Genomic DNA, 18733 nt, shown 5'->3' with positions numbered 1-18733 from the left:
ATGTGGCCCAGCAGTAGTTTTGGTTGTGGCAAGGGGGCAGCGCTGTTAATGAAAAAAAAAATCCTGCAAAAAAAGAAAAAGATAAGAAAATACTTACCTTGTGGTCATGCGGTCCCTCCCTGGTCTCCTCCTCCGTGCGGCGCTCGCAGTGAATGTCGGGCGTGACGTCATCACGTCCGACATCCATTGCGGAGCGCAGCACATAGGAATCACCCGCGCGAACTATCAGCAGCAGTGAAACGGAAAAAACAAGAGAAGAGGATCAGAGAACAAGCCGATTAAAAGGTAAGTTAAGGGGGTTTTTTTTGTTTATTATTTCAAGGGACGCTGACTAGTGCATAAACTCACCTGGTCCTGGAGCATCACGGACCTTATCTTCCTGTCTTAATGACTGCTGTATTGAAGCCCTTCATAAAATGTTGTAACAATATCACTTGATGTTTGACAGCAGCCATTAGCATGTCATTGAAGCACTGAGCAACAACAAGGAGCATTAGCAATGTTTTCTATGGTTTTTTTGGATGATCAGCTATCATTAGTGTTAGTGTATTTTATGTGCGGCCCAAAACAACTTGTCGCCTTCCAATGTGGCCCAGGGAAGCTAAAAGGTTGGACACCCCTGGTCCAGAACCATAATCGGTTTCTATATCATGGTATCTACAGATAAAATCAGCGCTACCTTTAAGTGTATATGATAAAAAAAAGCAGAATCTATTCCAAAGGACAAACAGGTACTGCTAATGTGAGGAATTATTTATGTCCACATTTTTGACTACCCTAAAAAACTATGAATATTTTATCTTTACCCATTGATAGTAAAAAAAATAACATTTCTTTAAAATGTTACAAACAGCGATTTCTTTCACACCCTTGAAATTTAAAGGGAGAAGAAGCTAAGAATGCTCAAAGGAGCTTAGATTTGAATCCCAATGACAGCATCTTGTGACCTTTCCTGCTTGTCTCCCAGACACCAAATTAAGATTGTAAAATTGACTGGGTATGGAAATTTGAGAAATGTTATGTACAAAGCTGGGTAGAAATAGTGGGTAATATGAAAAAAAATCTAAATAAATAATGAAACCAAGCCAGTTCTTGAGTTACAAAATGCAGATCTAGTCAAGAATGATGTATATACTGGGTTAGTAATTAGTTGCTACACTTGTTACAAAAAGTTTTTTTTCTAATCTGAAATACACAACATCTATTGTATGGTAAAAAAAAAGCTCTTCTAATGTTGCTTATAGAAATAATTCTTAATGAAATTTTCAGTATTACAATACAAATTTTGCATTCGGGTTGGAGAATAACACAAGTACCACGAACAGCTGGCCATTTAAAACATCCGTTATTCCCACAATTTGCTAGGTTGTTGTGAAATAAATCAAAGAACACTCAATTATATTTATTTGTGAACCTGTTCATCATAAATATAGCTTTAAAAGCAACATGGGGGGATATAATTTGTGGCTTTTTCAGACAGAAACAGCTGTGTGCCATACCACTGAATTTGCTTTGCATGGTACTGGAAAGTTAAGATACTTAAATATCCCATTTCTTGTCTCAGTACTCTCACTGACAGCGAAAGGCCCTACAAATAAGCTAATGGTTCACAACACTTAACTGACCATACAAGTCAACACCTGCACAAAGTTAATGCAAACTTTTTGTTGTATATGCCAAGCAAGCAATTTAGGAAAATCTAGCAAACCTTATAGTACAGAGCATCAGCTGCAATGCATTAGTCACTACAGTCACTCAACAGCAGCTATTTTAAGACTACTGCATATTGGATGTTTAATTGTTTTATTGTATGCCCCGCATGAGTATTTACTGTATGTATATCTAAATAGGCCATATTTAAATGCATGTTAAACAGAAAAAGTTACTTTGTTCATAGATAAAAGAATATGGCAGAAATAAAAAACATTATCCCTCTGTATTATATGAATGTTTTTTGAATGTTGCAAACAAAGTCAAGTAAATTTCATCTATCAATAACCTAATAAACATCTACTAGTAACACAGTTAATTGCTTTCCAGCTTGTTTGCGTTGAGAACTAAGGGTTAATGCAAAACATTGCTGAAGACTTGTGAATATGATAACAATGAAAACCCATTTGAATTTTATTAAGCTAGCTGTTAGCCAAAATCATTTTATTTCACAAAATGATATGATAGTCTCCGCTCTTACTGACCACATTTCCCCCTGAATTATGTTATACCCCACTTCATATTGTAAAATAGGACACACGTCCTTTATAAAAGTAAAATTGTTCTTGCATATGATCTAATTATTAGCCAACATCTTTTCAAAATCATTAGTTGTTACTTTTTGTTTTAAAGCGCTATATATAAATTAGGTCAAATACAAGGGCCGAAGTTCCATACCACTTGCTACCTGCTGCAAATTACATTTTACTCAGATGACAACTACTGTCAACAACATACAACCCAGTGATGCCACAATTAATCTCTAAACCCTTTCACTCATCACCAGATGCAGAGTACACTTACTACAATAAAAGCATATTAAGATGCATTCTGCTGCCAGCTTATGAATGGGAATCAATGTAAATAACTACAGCGTAAGTGGCCAGAGATGTGAGTACTGTATACAATACAGAAAGAGAATTCCATATATACATACTGCATGTTCTACAGTGGTATGCACAAATTATATCAGATTCAATTTTAGTCAGCAGAGTTATGTGTCTGAATGACAAATGAAGCTTTCCCTGAAGCTATATGTCTTCCAAGCGGTTTGGATCATCAGCAAAGTGTAAAGTTCACATAAGTGTTAGGGTAACTTCTTTAGAGAGGTTTATTTAAGGTGACCATTTCAGTTTAAAGGTTACACTGGCATATGTATATAAAAAGTGATTATTGAATAAGACTATGTAATGTAAATGGTCTGTGGTTTTGAAACTGTATTCTTATAATTAGAAAAGAAATTCTAATTTGCGCAAATTAAATAGAATAATGTCGGAATGTCCTCTGCTCACATACATGTACGCTTAGTTTTTCTTAGCCGCATATTAAATATATCATGTTTTAAAGCAATTGTATGCTTAAATAACGTACTACACAATCCACACTGTATCCAAAGTAGATCATGTATAGTGCTACTGTTAAATATTTTACAATTTAAAGCCTTAGTTAGATCATTTTGCCTTTCGATGCAATTCTCCTATGAGGTATTTTAATTCCACTATACCAAAGCTGACCGGTTACAGGTCTTGTGATAACACAATTACTGTGACTTGCTACATCGCTAAAAAAATAATAATGAGCTTTGGAACATGGGTACTTATTGCCATTTATCATTACATTTTTGGTATACCAACAGTAAGAATATCACTAGAAGCTCATCCAAGCTTAATGCTTGAATTAACAATACAACAGTTGAAACTGCATTAAGTAAAACTGTCACGGTAAACGCTGGGTATGAAAAAAACTATGAAAAAAAATGAATAATATTTTGTGTCATGGACTGAAGCCACGGAAAAGATTCTCTTTTCCCAAAGAATTATAATGGTTTACAGGAAAATAACTGGTTTCACAAACATGTTAAATGTAGTAAACATAGAAATCCTTGTCTAAGCAGTTTAGTAAAGTGATGTTATGATGAAAATCCTGATGAACTCTATAACAATACACGGATAATATGAGACACAAGAGGGGAAGTAGGATACTTTTCAACAACAATTCTGCTGGTGGGCCATAGATCTGCCTTAGAATCCAAGGTGATTTTAGAGATAAAGGTGAATTTGCAGCCACTGCTAAATGAAAATGCAATATTTCCCAAAAAATTGTTTTGCTCAGATAGTAATTAAGGAAATGCCTGCGTTTTGAAAACTATGGGAATATTTTAATGTTTTTCGCAAATGTGAATCTTTTGTAGAACCTTGAACTTAAGATACTTGTAGTTGTAGAGGATTTGTTTCACTTGTGTAAGACCAGCTGATATACACACAATGAAGTGTTGCAGGGAAAGACAATACTCAGCATGACCTCATGTTCACCTCCAATGCACCTCATGTGTGCAATTATTTATGAGTTTAACTTTTTCAATGCTGGGGGCTTCCTGTTAAAAGTAGAAACATTTCTCAGCTTGTTGAAAACACCCTCTATACAATCTTCTGCCCACTAACACTTTATGGAGAGACATCCAATCCAATGGGCCATATCTATATTAGATCAGTCAGCTTTGACCTCTGCACTATTAACTGTGAGCTCATGTTTTAAAACGGGCAGTTTAGTATACTGTATTATTGACTGTGAGAATTGTATGAATTAAGTGGGCCAGCACATGAAAGGCTTAGGCTCTCCACCCCTTATAGCTCAGCAGCTTAAACAATAGACTGGTATTGAATCTCTCCACTCAAAGGCTTCTCTTCTAATGTGCCTAGGAAAGCAGCAAGCACCGGTGGGGAAAGTTTGATGCCAGTAAAATTGATCATAAAACTCTGAATGGTTCTTCTTAGGTTCTGCACAAAGACCTAAAGATGAATCATGGCTGGCAGTTATTAGAACATAAACTTGCCTGTTATTTATAGGTACAACTTTCACCCTACAAACTATAAACTATTTGGAATATTTTTTTTTTTTTAAAGAACTATGGTAACGTAACACCGTACACACAAGCACGCCTGTAAATGACTGTATAAAAGTTAACAGATGTGGATTTGCACATGTGGGTTTGTTAAATACTGGTATTTATTTCTCTTGGCTTTCAACTACTATTTTTCAGTGCAATAACTTATTAAACAACTCTCGTGCTGCAGCAGGAGACAATTAAGAAATGTCTTGTAAATATTTATTTCCATAAACATTTATGACACAACCATGTTTTCTAGTGAAACTAGAACGCTGACAAATTCCAACCTAAATCCCTGTTTAGCTTATCATATCCCATGACATAGCACTCAGTGTCACTAGGAGTACAGTCACATATCCCATTCAAGTAGAACAGTAAGGAACTAGCACAGATTTTCAGCTTTATATAAATACGAAATGACTTGAGCATGGAATTTAATAATGTGTTGTCCTAATCTTTATATCCATAGCCAATCATAAGGTGGAAGAATCACACTATCTCATTTTTATTAAACTGCATTACTGGAATCCACAAGCATCATCTCTGGCAGGACTGAGGCACAATAAAGAAATGTGTTGTAATTCAGGGTACTGGTGAAAGCACTATGATTTATGCCATTTTCTACAGCATAAAAACAGAAAGTGGAATAAAATCCATTTCTGAGCCCTGCTTACCAGCCTTATCAGATCATCATATTCTTTATCCAAATAAACAACACATCATTAAAAAATGCAAAGTGATTGCAAAGGCTTGACTTATGCAGGGTAAACTCGAGATAGCTGAAAGCACAAATCACTCCCTAAAAACTCTGTAGCCTGAAGGAACTACAGGATGGGATTTTGCCCCCCTCACTCTCTTGTCGCTGTACACACATGAACAATGTGGCATTAATGTAGCATGGCACAGTTCTAAATCTGTCAGATAACTGGGTCTGTACTTACATTCTCTCGGAAACTAGCAAACGGCTATCGACCATCATATCAGGAAGAAAATCCAGCTTGAATGAAGAAGTCATGTTCTTGCTTCTGCACGCCGTTCTGCTCTGGCAAATAAGAATGTTTCTCTGCTTGTCTGATTCAACAACAGTGCTGGCCAAGAGACAGGCAGGGACAGGTGCGGGAGGCCTCCCCAAGGCAGCAGCCAGAGCCGGCAGTTGTCACATTCTCTCCCCCTCTTGTTTTCCTCCAATCCCTTCTGAAATCTACTGCTGAGGCAACTGTCTATAGAGTACCAGGTGCTGAAAGGAGAGGCGGAGCTCCATTCCTACTGCAGCTCCATTTAACCCCTGCACTTCTCCTACCCTACTATCCCCAGTGCATTAAGACTTTCACTTCATTAAACAAATGTTGATGTGCAATATTATAAAGTATAATAGATAGATATATATATATTATTATATTATACATTCTTTGTGTGTGGGGATTGCAGATGCTGTGGCAGATATTTTAAGCATCAACCATTAGTGTAGCTGTAACTCATATACATATTCTGTAAAATACTTTAAGCAATATAGCAAGTCTTCTTCTAACCTCTTCTGCACAGCCTGTGTTGCATTCATCATTGCTAATTGAGGAATTTCATATTTAGGAATGTGTGGCTGGTGTTTCTTATATATAAAGCTTCCATAATACTATATTTTCTCATCATGTGAAGTGAATTTATTTGCGCTTGGTATAAGTTAACCATAGATCTGCAAAGAAAGTTAACTGGATAATGTGTTGCACAATGTTTATTACATGAAAAATTATGATAAGCTATGTAAAAGCAAACTGTAAACTGCTCACATTTGTTCTTTTCATAATTTTATAGTAAAACCGTTTGAAACAGCGCAATATCTGCCACACACACGAAAAATCCATGCCAACTCACGCTTTGAGGGTATCTACAAATAGCACCAGCTCTATCGGTTTGTAATTATTTGCAGTACAGAAATAACTATATAGATTAAAATGTAGGAATGTGTGTGTGTCTAAAATTGTTTTATATTTGTTTATTTACACAGCACTATATATATCACTATATAAATATATAATACATACTAAGCATTATTTGAGAAGCATAAACTTCTGCAGTGTGTGTCACATAGTAATGCCTTTATGATATAACCCTGTTCTGTTTCATTATTTTCCTATATTCTTTGAAGTTGTTTCAGTACACTAGAGACAATGTTAATCCCATGTTCTTGAAAGAAGCTGCAGATTTTCCCAGTACTTGGGACTCCATATTCATGTAAATATGTCCTGCTAAACATCATGTTTTCTTCTCACTTTTCTTGTTAAGAAGAATACACTTTTTTAAATGTCTCTATAAAGTTCATTGAGGTAATTTAATTTCAATGTCTTATTTAGTAATGAACAAATTAAAGTGGCTTGGGTTGGGTTGGTTCATATTGAGTTGGGTTAAACCGAGAGCATTCAAGTCTTAAATATTTTCCATATGTGCACAATAGAGTTGTAAGTAAAATGGGATGTTGTACTATAAACCCAATTAGCTAATAAATATAATTTCAAACACCTCAGTGATGTTACCGGGCGCTTATTTGTTTCCCCAACTAACCTGTTTTTTTTTACTGTGACTTCCTTGAAAGTCTCCCAGTTTTTGTTGCAATACTCCCACCATTTTCTTGTTTGTTTTTCAAACCTAGGATCAAATGTATCATTTGACATTGAACCACTAATGACTTATTCTCATAACTGGAAAATTGGTCTGGACAAAAATATATCCTGCTGAAAAGAAGTATTGGGGTATATTTACTAAACTGAGGGTTTGAAAAAGTGGAGATGATGCCTATGGCAAACAATCAGATTCTAGCTGTCATTTTGTAGAATGTAGTAAATAAATAACTAGAATCTGATTGGTTGCTATAGGCAACATCTCCAGTTTTTCAAACCCAAAGTTTAGTAAATAAACCCCTTAGTGCAGTGATGGGCAAACTACGGCCCGCGGGCCAGATCTGGCCCGCTTAGAGGTTCTATCCGCCAATATTTTAAAAAATGCCATTAAAATATGCATAAAATTATTAGGGCCGACCCTGTGTGTCAGACCCTTCATTTTTATGCCTTCCCAACTATTTCCTCCATTACACTTCACCCTCCTTCCTAAAAGGACACTTCGTATGTCAATCACTCAAACACCTGCCCACCCACTAATGGCTGAAAGTCATGTGAGAAGAGATGGGCTGGACCATATACTAACGCTTATTTTGATTGGCTGCTGTGTTGTCAGTTAGTGGCTCACCAGAAAGACGGATCTGCAACAACCTGCTGAAATAAGTGCTGTGTCTGTACGATCGCTGCACTTATAGAGGTAACACTGCTATATAACACCCTCCCGTCCCATTCAAAACATTTGTATTATATATTTCGATATTTGAGTTTTTTAATAAATTATATTGGCCCGCCTAAAGTTTTTCTTTTTTATTTGGCCCGCTCCTGAAAAAGTTTGCCCATCACTGCCTTAGTGATTAGCAGGAGCATAACTCAGATTTGTGGCATAGTCTGAGCTATTAATGTACTGGTGGTATTCCAGTGATTGAAACAAAGATAACTCATAGTTAAATCATAGGTAACACTATAGCATACAATTATACTTTCTCTTATTTCCCATATTTATGATCTAACAGTCAAATTCTCCCATTTACTGCAGGAAATTCACAATGACCAAAACTCAGGTTTATGGTAGGTGCAGAAAAGTCCAGATGGATTACTGTAGGAACCCAAGCCAATCACAAAACTGCAATGCCACAGTCATGGAACTTTAATAGGTAAGACGAGTGTGCTCTGCATAAGGAGGACAGAATGTTTCCAATAGAGCAAGTGAAGACGTTCAATGATTAAGAAAAAATACCATTTGCACTTGTATTCAGTATCATTTGCAGCAAGCCTCTTGCACCGTTACACATGGACAAGAACAGTCGTATAAATGTCCAAGGCTAGCTGCCAATGTCGTTGAATTGTAAGTGTAATGTCATAAAAGGTTTCACTTCTCTATTAGAAGCCTTGTGTCCATCTTATTCAATACACTCTATCATTACCTACCATATTAAAATTCCAACACAACCAAACCAACCATGTTTCTTATAAATCTCTAAATTATACTAGAACAATGTAAGTTAGAATCTGACTTGCCATGGGGTTGCAGCACTTTGCACAGTTAGTTGTCTTTATAAATGTGAATGCTACAGACAGCAATTATGTATGTCATCCACAGGAGCTACCAGCTTTTAGTAGTCTACAGAAGTTTACATGAAAGCTGACATATGATTGGTTGTTATGGGTTAAAACACAACATTGCTTTTTGCATCATATAGTTAAATAAGCCCAGATATGTTCAGTATATGCTACGACCCATATAGAACATACAAACAAACTTCTATTGACATGGGAGCTTTCTGGTTAAGGCTTTTATGTTTTTTTTCATGGAAGCCATGCAAGGTACAAACAGGATGACATTAAGGACCTCATTTAGAATCGGACGCAAAGTCTGTTTCAGGCGCATCTAACCAAAAACACTACCACGCATGTGCAGAAAGCACCAAATCTGCCTACATGTTCGACGCAATTAACACTTGCGACAGCTTGCGACTTACTTCGAGAGAATGGGAGGAACGCAGAATTGTGAAGGCGTGACCATGTAAATACATCCTAGTCACAGTGAGGCGCAGACGCAACACATGTCAAAACAGGGCTAAAGCTGTGCGTCAGGAATTAGGTGGTGCAAGCGTTAGCTGGCTGCAGGAACTGCTCGCAGCTCGATAGGGTATTAAGAGTGGGAGTAACTGGGATTGCTTGCCACTCGTAATAACCTACCAAACAGCGGCACACTCCCACTCCTACACTTCTTAAACGGACTTTGCGTCCGACTCTAAATGAGGTCCTAAAAGTATTTTAGGTTATTAGAAAAATCAGTAAATAGCAAGAACAATAGTGGCATTAGGGTGAATACAGTCCTTTCACACTTTTGTTTCAAAATACAATGTAGTCCTGTGATAAAATAGCAAATAGCAAACTTGTGTCTTCTCAGTAAATGCTATTTTTAATACTGTTTTTATAACAATTTCATAGCAACAAACAATGACAATTTAAAAAAGATTTTTTTCTCCATCATTGATCAGAGGTTAAATAGAAAAGAGCTGTTAATTCTCCCTTACTATTGTTGTACCTATGGAAGTCCAAAACCCAGGCCAAGGAACAGGTTTTAAAAAACCATTGGTCAAGCATAAAAACCCTAACAGGAACCCTAATATTAACATGAATGTGCTGAAGGTCTATTTTCTTTAAACTATTTCATTTATAAGTTCATATCTTCCAACTGCAGGATTTATAAGCTATGTTGCAGCCTACGCTGATTTTAAATGAGTGTTATATTTTCCTGCTTTATGGTTGTCTTAATTGGACAATATGTCTTTTCCAGCACATGATTGCCTGGCTGGAGTGATTTGTAACTTCCACTTTATTGTTTCAGATATTTTTTCTTGAGAACACACCTGGTTGCATATGACATGGGAAACAATGCTTGTTTGTTGAAATATTCATACACATTTGTAATGATTTATAACAACATACCCTAAAATATATATTTTTAAGTTAATCACAACAAATGCATATTCATGCCCAAAGTATCCATTTAAATAAAAAGGCCCAATAGGTACCACATACAACATTTTTTTCAATAAACATCTTTGAAACGAATATTAAAACTATGCACTGACAGTCAAATAACCTTAATATCACGATCAAAAAGCATTATTGTTACAAATTGATATAATGTGTACATTATAAAAAAACACTACTCACATTTGTTTTTCCATGACATGCCTGCACTTGATGCAATGAAAAACATTTACCTTCAGGGCTATTATCCATTCACTGCATGTCTTAACATAATGCACACCTAAGTATCTCTTGGTCAACAGTAAAAATGCTTCTAATTTACACATTAGCTATTCAAGGAGGATTACAAATAATACTTTTGGTTTAGAATAATACTGAAGTGAATGTTATGTGATGATACAATATTTCAGATCTTATGGATTATTGAAGATTGACTAATTTAATAATTCTTAATATACCAAGGGCCTCATTTAGAGTCGGACGCAATTTACACTGAAATTGTAAGTGTAAATTGCATCCCGTAATTTACACAGTATTTAGAGTGCACGAATCTTTAGATCTGTGCGACTTAGAAAACTGTGCAAATTGCACAAACACACCCCTTTATCTGCTTTATGGGCCGGCGTGCAAGAGTATCATGCACAGGGCCCTGTAAAGCAGATAATTAAATAAAAAAAAATGTAAAAAATAAAATAAAAATTGTTCTCCCCCCCAAAACATCACAAGGGTTGGTCATGCTCTTTGGGAGGGGGTGCACACCTTTATTTATTTATTTTTTACTTTGCTTTTTAATACATCAAGGTCTCTTGCACCAGCTGAAAGCACCCGCAAAAGATAGAGACCTATTTGCTGTTGCTTTCAACTCAGCATGGCATGTAAAGAGCGTGAACACACCTTTACATTGCTAGGCTCGCCCACTACCTCCCCCGTTCCAGCTCTCTAAGCACAGAGAGGTGCAACGGGGAGATCCATCTCAGTCGGAGTGCAAACTTAGACGGATATTTGGCCATAGTGCTTTTTGCGCTGAGCAAAAGGACTTGCATCTGACTCTAAAGGAGGACCCAAGTGTTTATTTTGCACATCTTATAACTTATAAGGGTATAGAAACAAATTGTCATAAAATAGTAAATTGCTGTCCTGTGTTTGAACTCTAAGGAAAAAACTACTGAAGATCACAGTTTTAAATTGATCAGAACCACCATAAATAGCAAAGTTGAAGTTTAATACTTGGATGAAGGTGGTAATCAATATTTTCTGTACACTAATATCAGTTGTGATGCGATTAGTACGCAATTGAATAATTATTATTGCAAATAACAACATGCAAATAAGTTTATTCTATTTATTTTTCTTAATATAAATAATACAGTGCTAAATAGGCCAAATAATGTCACATACATATTACATTGAGTTTGGTATAATTTTGTTCAGAATTGCACTTTTCATACAACAAATAGCCAGTTCACAGAGATCATAAAGGAACCGGGTTATACAGGTAGGAATCTGAAGTAGGACACCTGGTAATCTCAAGGAACAATGACCAGAGGACTCATCCAATGGCACGTCGAGTTCTTGGGAGGTCAAGACCCTTTCGACCTATGAATGTGGAACTTAATACTGTAACTGGGTATCTTTGTGATGTCACTGCTTTTTACAACTGCGCAGTGTATAAACTGTTCACCTCTGGTTTTGGAAACCAGAGCATTCTGATAGAAGTTTGTGTTAGTGCTAACAAGCACATGTGTATGTATGACAAACTTTGTCTTGTAATACTTTGTGAATACAACCTTTGTGCTTCGGAACCACAGCAATCACATTGGAGAATCTTTATTGCAAACGATAGAAATGGACATAACAGTTAACAAAACATTGTAAATTTGTTGTTCCAACTATCTAACTTTCCAATCAGAAATTTTATTTCAAAATTAAGCAAAATGCAGAAATTTTGATTAAATTAGGAAAGAAAAGTAATTTACCAGCATATGTTCTTTAAATATTGTAAAATTATCAAATTAGAGAGTTACTGGAACTTCCCTTCACTGAATCACAAGTGTGAGAAACTGCTTGTGATTGCTGACAGCAAATGAAAGCCCCAAATACCCCCTGTTTTGATATTTGATTGATGGGCAAAGCTAGTGTTTGGATGAATTATTTCTTCTCTTGCCCACACCTCTCATTATTTTGGTATAATGGGCTTTGATCATAGGGATGGGTCCATTGCATTGGAACCACTGAGGTGGCAAAGTTGCCACTCCAAGATTGCCAATCGTGTTCATTTCCCTGGCACCCACAGCCAGAGGGGTACTCAGGTAAAATCAAGTGCCCAAAACCAGTGAGTTTGGCAATTTCCACGGTGATATGCTAAATCAATCTTTAGTAGGTTTCCCTTAAATGTTAACTTTTCATTTGAAAGAGAATTACCTGCAGAAATCAATAAAATATAGATATTAAAGTATATGCAAACAAACAGCATACTCTTGGGAGGAGAAATGCAGGGTAGACATCATTCTCCTATTGCATTAGCATCTCTAATATTGATAATTATGTCATCGTTCCGTCTGTTTCTTTCAATGACAATAGATTCAAACTACACTGCACAGCAAAATAATATGTGGACACCCCTTTTACTTAGTGTGTATTGTTATTTTATTCACACTCATTGCTAACAGGTGCATAAAATAAAGCACACAGCCATCAAATCTCTATAGTCAAAAATTAACAGTAGAATGGGTGATGGAATCGACAAGTGTTGAAGTGTTGTACTTGCTTATAACGCTCGCTACCCAATGCCAAACTGCCTCTAAAAACAACATCAGCACAAGAATAGTACGTTGACAGCAGGTGCACACAAGACTCAGATCACCTTGCATCTGTAAAGATTGGTGGAGGAGGAATAGTGGTCTGGCGCTATTTTTCACTGTTTGGCCTGGACCCCATTAGTTTCAGTGAAGGGAAATCGTAATGCTACAGCATACAATGACATTCTAGAGAATTGTGTTTTCAGCCTTGTGGCAACAAATTGGGGAAGGCCATTGCATGTTTCAGCATGACAGTGCTCCCATGCACAAAGTGAAGTCCATCCACAAATGGTTTCCAGAGTTTGGTGTGGAAGAAATTGGCTGGCCTGCAAACAGCAATGCCCTCAGCCCTATTGAACACCTTTGGTATGAATGGCTATATAAATGCAGCACCTGGATGAACAAATGTCAGTACCATCCAATCAGACACAAAGTTCACTTTCTCATTCCCAGTTTTAATATCATTGCTGCTGGAGTCATGTATCACAGGAATTATCCCCATTGCGCAAAATGGCATGTTCCTATGGCAACTGTAAGGTAACAGTGGAGAATAGGGCCACAGTAACTACATATAATTTACCTAAATATGATTTAATATGGACTGCATTGTCTATACTCACTGCCCTTCCTTCTAATTGTTGGGCAGACCAGTAATAAAATAAGCTGCATTTAGGGTTTGTCCAGCATTGGAGAAAGTGCAGTGAGTACAGACAATACATTACTCATAGTGATCAATAGATATTCATTATGAGGTCTGCTTATGCTGCAATGAATGTACCACATGCAGATGGACAACCATACATGAGTACACTTATAGGGTAAAATGCAAAATATAGGGTGACAGGGAAGCATATTTCAGGGTATATTTAGCTGCAGGTTTGAAAAAGTGAAGGTGTTGCCATTAGCAACCAATCAGATTCTATCTTTCATTTATTTAGTGCATTCTACAAAATGACAGCTAGAATCTGATTGGTTGCTATAGGCAACATACCCACTTTTTCAAACCCGCAGTTTACTAAATATACCCCCTGAAGTAAATTCCTATATTGGCTGTTACACATGGTTGTTATTTTAATAACTTCATTAGTTGAAATTTTCAAAGAAAGTTTTGCAAATAAAGCTTCAGTAGCCACAGTGAAAACATAAATGATTTACTAGTTATTATATGACAATGCACATTATATACACTGTATAAAAGAACAAGAAGACATTGTGTTTTGACATTCAAGACAAAAATGCATGACTGTATCTTTCTATGCCCCTCCGCTTATATATATCATATTTACTGGTCGCTGCATAGCAGTGGGGCTTATCTTTGTTTGTTTTATGAACATCTAGCAGTTAAAAAGCTATGAGTTCTCATTGCTGATGTTGGCAAAGTGAAGGAGTTTTCTGCTGATACTACAAAGAAGGAACAGCACTCATTTCTGTGCACCCAAACCTTGTTGCACCCACGACAGCTGCCTGCTCTGCCTATCACGTGTTTTGGTCTTGGTCTAAAAAAATGTCTGCCTTGAAGCCATTAGAAAGGATTTTTAAATCTTGCATATGTACTATGGTTTAGGAATTTACAAAAATAACATTGTAAGCAATTGATAGTTCTGAGAAAAAAAATGAAATCCATAGGGATGGATTCCTTTTGTGCAAAATGTACCCATATCAAAATTAACATAAAGAAATATTCACAATGTCTTAGAGAACTCCAGGTATTCCCCTGTAACATTTACAAATAAGAAGGGCAATGAGATGTTTATATTAAGGGCAATTAGACATGTTATTCATCACATAGCGCATTTAAAGGGACACTAACCTGAAAATTCATACATATTTATTTACACAGCAGGCAAAAAATTAAATGTGAAACTATTGTTTGTTTTAGATCTATATCTGGGTAAAGATATGTCTGCGGTGGACATTAAGTTTGTTTAAACACATCAAGCAGCCAAGAGTGATGGCCCCTTCCGTCCACCCTCCTCTCCCCTAAATAAGTGGATAAGTGTATGAGAAAGTAGAAAATAAAATGTTTCTAGCTACAGTTGGTAAGGGGAGTGGAACAGATAGATGGGGAGATGTGAAAGCTTAGCACATCCATGTAGGTAAAGGTCATATCTGAAAACACAATAAGAACAATTGTGTTGTTTCAAACTGTCTGTTAAACTGCTCTTTGTAGCAGTTTATGAACATTTTTTTTTTGCATAAATATTTTTATTTATACCTCCATTAGATAAATCATATGGGGTAGGTGTGCCTTTATGTTGATAGATAGTGGTTTAATTCTTTCCTCTTTGTTATGGTTCCTTAGCAGAACAGCTGGGAAGCCAGTTTACCAACCTCCAGAACAGTGAAGACAAAGAATATTTGACATATAATCTACAGGGCACTTGCTAATTTTACAGACTGTTTAGCCTTTTTATTATAGTAAGATCTGATCAATACATATATGCATGAAGATTTTTCTATCAATGTATTAATGATTGCCAATACACATTGTGATGATCAAATTCTACTTTATTTTTTCTCTAAATATCAATAGTGGTCCTATAATGGTTAAATGCAGCAATGTACATATCTCTTATGTTTTTTGCCTTCTATTTGTATTGTATTGCATTTTTATGCAGGATTGCAGCAGTTAGGCTTTATATGTCGCACTACAGCAGCAAGCATATATATGAAATACTGCTAGCTACAGCTGTAATATACTGTCTGTGTACAGCCAATAACATATATCTGTCAAGAAACCTTCCCTTAGGGTATATAGGTTAAAATAAATTTTGTTTGACGGCATACTGTAGTATGGATATGTGTTATGCACAAAGAATTTTCTTTTAGGTGCTCACTTTTATCCTTAAGCAAACATAATCAATAAATCTTATAACTAAGGTTAAACACAGTTTTACGATCATTATTGCCCTCAGTAACCCAGGTCTTTCTATAAACCTCTAAAAAACAGAGTATTACTCAAAGGTAGACAATAATAATTATCATTAACAAATTAATCCTTCACCTATATTTTTAGTATAGACAGGGGTGCACTATTGGTTAGAAATAAATACATTTTTTATCACTAAGCAAGTAGATGGCATTAGCTAAATAACTGGCCTGGATATCACCTCAAGCAATAAGAAAGACATTCTTGTAAATAAAAAAAAAACCTTAAATGACTACTGTTCTGATATAGATATGGGCATTTAAAATACTACATTAAAACATGAGTTTCTTTGAAAAAATGTATTTTATTTTTAATTACATGTGAATTAGCTGGAAGAAGCTGCAGGGAAGCCCGGGCTCTTACTGACTTAAGCCTTCTCAGCAGTTTGTTAAATTCTAGCCTCAAATCCCTTGAGGGAATGGAGGATTCAAAGCAGCTTTTAATCATACCACAGGGAGGGTGAAGTAGTATGTAAGTAGGTCATATAGAAAGCACTGCAAGTGCATAGGTTACTGTTTTATTTAACAACTAGCGTGTCACATTTTCAATGCACCTTGGCTATTAACATTTGAAGGTAATGGTATGACTAGGGTCACACACAATGGGATATGTTTTATGGAATGGAAATGTTATTTTAAAATGGTAGATTTCATTCTCTTTTGCAAAAGAGACAAAGGACTACTCTGTAAAGCTAAGTAATTCTCCATCATTACCCATAACACAAACACGATACCCATATGTGCAAAAACGCACCCACACATTTATACCTATGCATATACATATACAAATAATACAATGTTCATGATGATGAAATGAAACACACTCCACATGACAACTATAATATAACATATTTCTTATAATTAACAGATTCATATATACTATAAATTTTTCAACGTTCTAGCTCAAATGAGGTTATTAGCTGGAAAAAAAAATAAAGCTATCTTTTCTTCTATTCACCATCTCAAACTGTAGAAAATGTAATGCCAGAGGATTAAAAAAAAAGAAAAAAGAAAATTCCTTGACTTTCCAATACGGCAGAAATATATTCTTTAGAAATAATATTCTGAAGAGCAGATCTAGACATGAATAGGTCCTTTTACATTTAACAATGTATTAGAAATCAGAAATACTGCAAAGCTACAGTTCTCTGTGGTGGTGTATGTTGTTTCAGCCAGCGTAGTAGTAATTCAGAAGTGCGTCTTAATGCTGGGAGATAAATTTTTATAAAGATGATAACTCGATCCCAAAATAATCATGTTCTCTTATATTCAGTGTGAATTCCATTTATGGTCCACTTTATCTTCATAGAAAGTAAAGATGGTATTCCTTGAAACATGTGTTCCTTTTCCTCATAGATGCCATTTTGATAATCAATCATCTATTAATTATTTACCTGAAAAGCATTTGGAAGCACTTCAGAGAAGTGTGTCAGAACAAGCTTATTTCACTAGAAGCCTGTAAGGCAGTGCAACGAGAGTTCATATTATTGCTTTGAATTTTTCCCCCTTAAAAACCAATCAGTGTTAGTTGAGCTATATGTTGCCTGCAGCATTGCAGTAGGTCTATAGTCACCTAAACTTCCCAATATATGCATAACAGGATGCATAATGTTAGTCCCATAGTATACAAACAGAGCTGAGGACCTCCACAAAGCAAACTGAGCCTTCTTGGCCTAAATGTGAATTGTTCCATAGTTATAATTCTTTCATTTTGTGAAAAGATTTGATGCCTTATGTCAGATGTACCGAGAGCTATGGCTTAGTGTTACTGAAAGCTATCTTGGAAAGGAAAACACAATCGCATCCAGAGAGAGAGAAATTCTATTTGTGGTTATCTCTTCTTTCTACTTAGTCCAGATATCTCCATCTTAGCATGTTGCAGTTATATAAAGTTGCTGTATTTGGGAAAGCTCACATATTTATTTGTAGTTATGTCAATAGTCTCATAAAATACCCTACCTCCTCATTCCCTAGGCACCGGAGATGTTCAATTTTACATCAATGGCATTAGAGGCATTGCAGTATACTTAATTTTAGTATGTGTGGTGTAAATAAATACAAAGAGTGTTCCTATTTGGACCGAGCAGGGTGGAATGATGGACTTAACACAGTCAGTAAAAGGGTAATTTTATATTCTATGAATATAGGCCTCTTCCAAATTGTTAGATGCATTAGTATATTACTTGTACCAGTGGTCAAAGTGGGGGTGTATACGGTGGTATGCCATACTTCTCCTACTGCTTTAATTATATAATTATGAAATTGCATTCACATATTTCTTACCACCACTTCTAAATGTCCACTTGGACCTCTTAGTGGTACAATTGTATAATGCAATATGATCATGCAGGATAGTAAGCTTCCTTTCCCATGAAACCCCAGGGGAACTTCATTTTTGTAATCCCCCCCTTTTTTCAGTGGTCCTTTGGTGCTGCATCTTTATGATATTGCTGGTCATTAATTTTTTTGTTTTTACATATATTCGTTCATTATTGTAATTTTACCTCAGCTATCCAGGTTTCTTTGCTTTCTATTTACTATTATTAGATTTTATTGTATAATGACATAATCTTATGCAGCATAGTTCAATAAGTAGAGGATAAACATAGATAATACATACATGCACATGAAAATAAGAGGGAAAAAAAGGGCCTTGCACATGAAAGCTTATTATGTAATGGGGAAAGCGAACAAGGGGGGCCCGAAGCAAGGGGTATGCTGTTAAAATGACTTTTCTTATGCTGAGAGACAAATGGGCTATAAACAAGTCTAATCTATATCTTAACTAATATAATCTA

At 35.9% G+C, this 18733-nt stretch overlaps 1 protein-coding gene across 18 annotated transcripts in view; it reads right to left on the bottom strand.

Annotated features, from left to right (window-relative positions):
• Window positions 1-18733, bottom strand: part of CELF2 (CUGBP Elav-like family member 2) — a 382596-nt gene that overhangs the window by 344155 nt on the left and 19708 nt on the right. Inside the window, exon 1 of one of the 18 annotated variants that reach the window (XM_075208619.1) lies at window positions 5539-5904. The exons of the other annotated variants lie outside the window; for them this stretch is intronic. Coding sequence (XP_075064720.1) covers window positions 5539-5612 — 74 coding nt within the window. The 5' untranslated portion in view covers window positions 5613-5904. Of the gene's footprint in view, window positions 1-5538; window positions 5905-18733 lie in introns of those variants that run through there. 18 annotated transcript variants of the gene reach the window in all.

This window comes from Mixophyes fleayi, chromosome 4 (assembly GCF_038048845.1).
Source record: "Mixophyes fleayi isolate aMixFle1 chromosome 4, aMixFle1.hap1, whole genome shotgun sequence".
Taxonomy (NCBI): Eukaryota; Metazoa; Chordata; class Amphibia; order Anura; family Limnodynastidae; genus Mixophyes; species Mixophyes fleayi.
The sequence above is the reverse complement of the archived record's forward strand: the minus strand, read 5'-3'. Positions and strand labels throughout refer to the sequence as shown.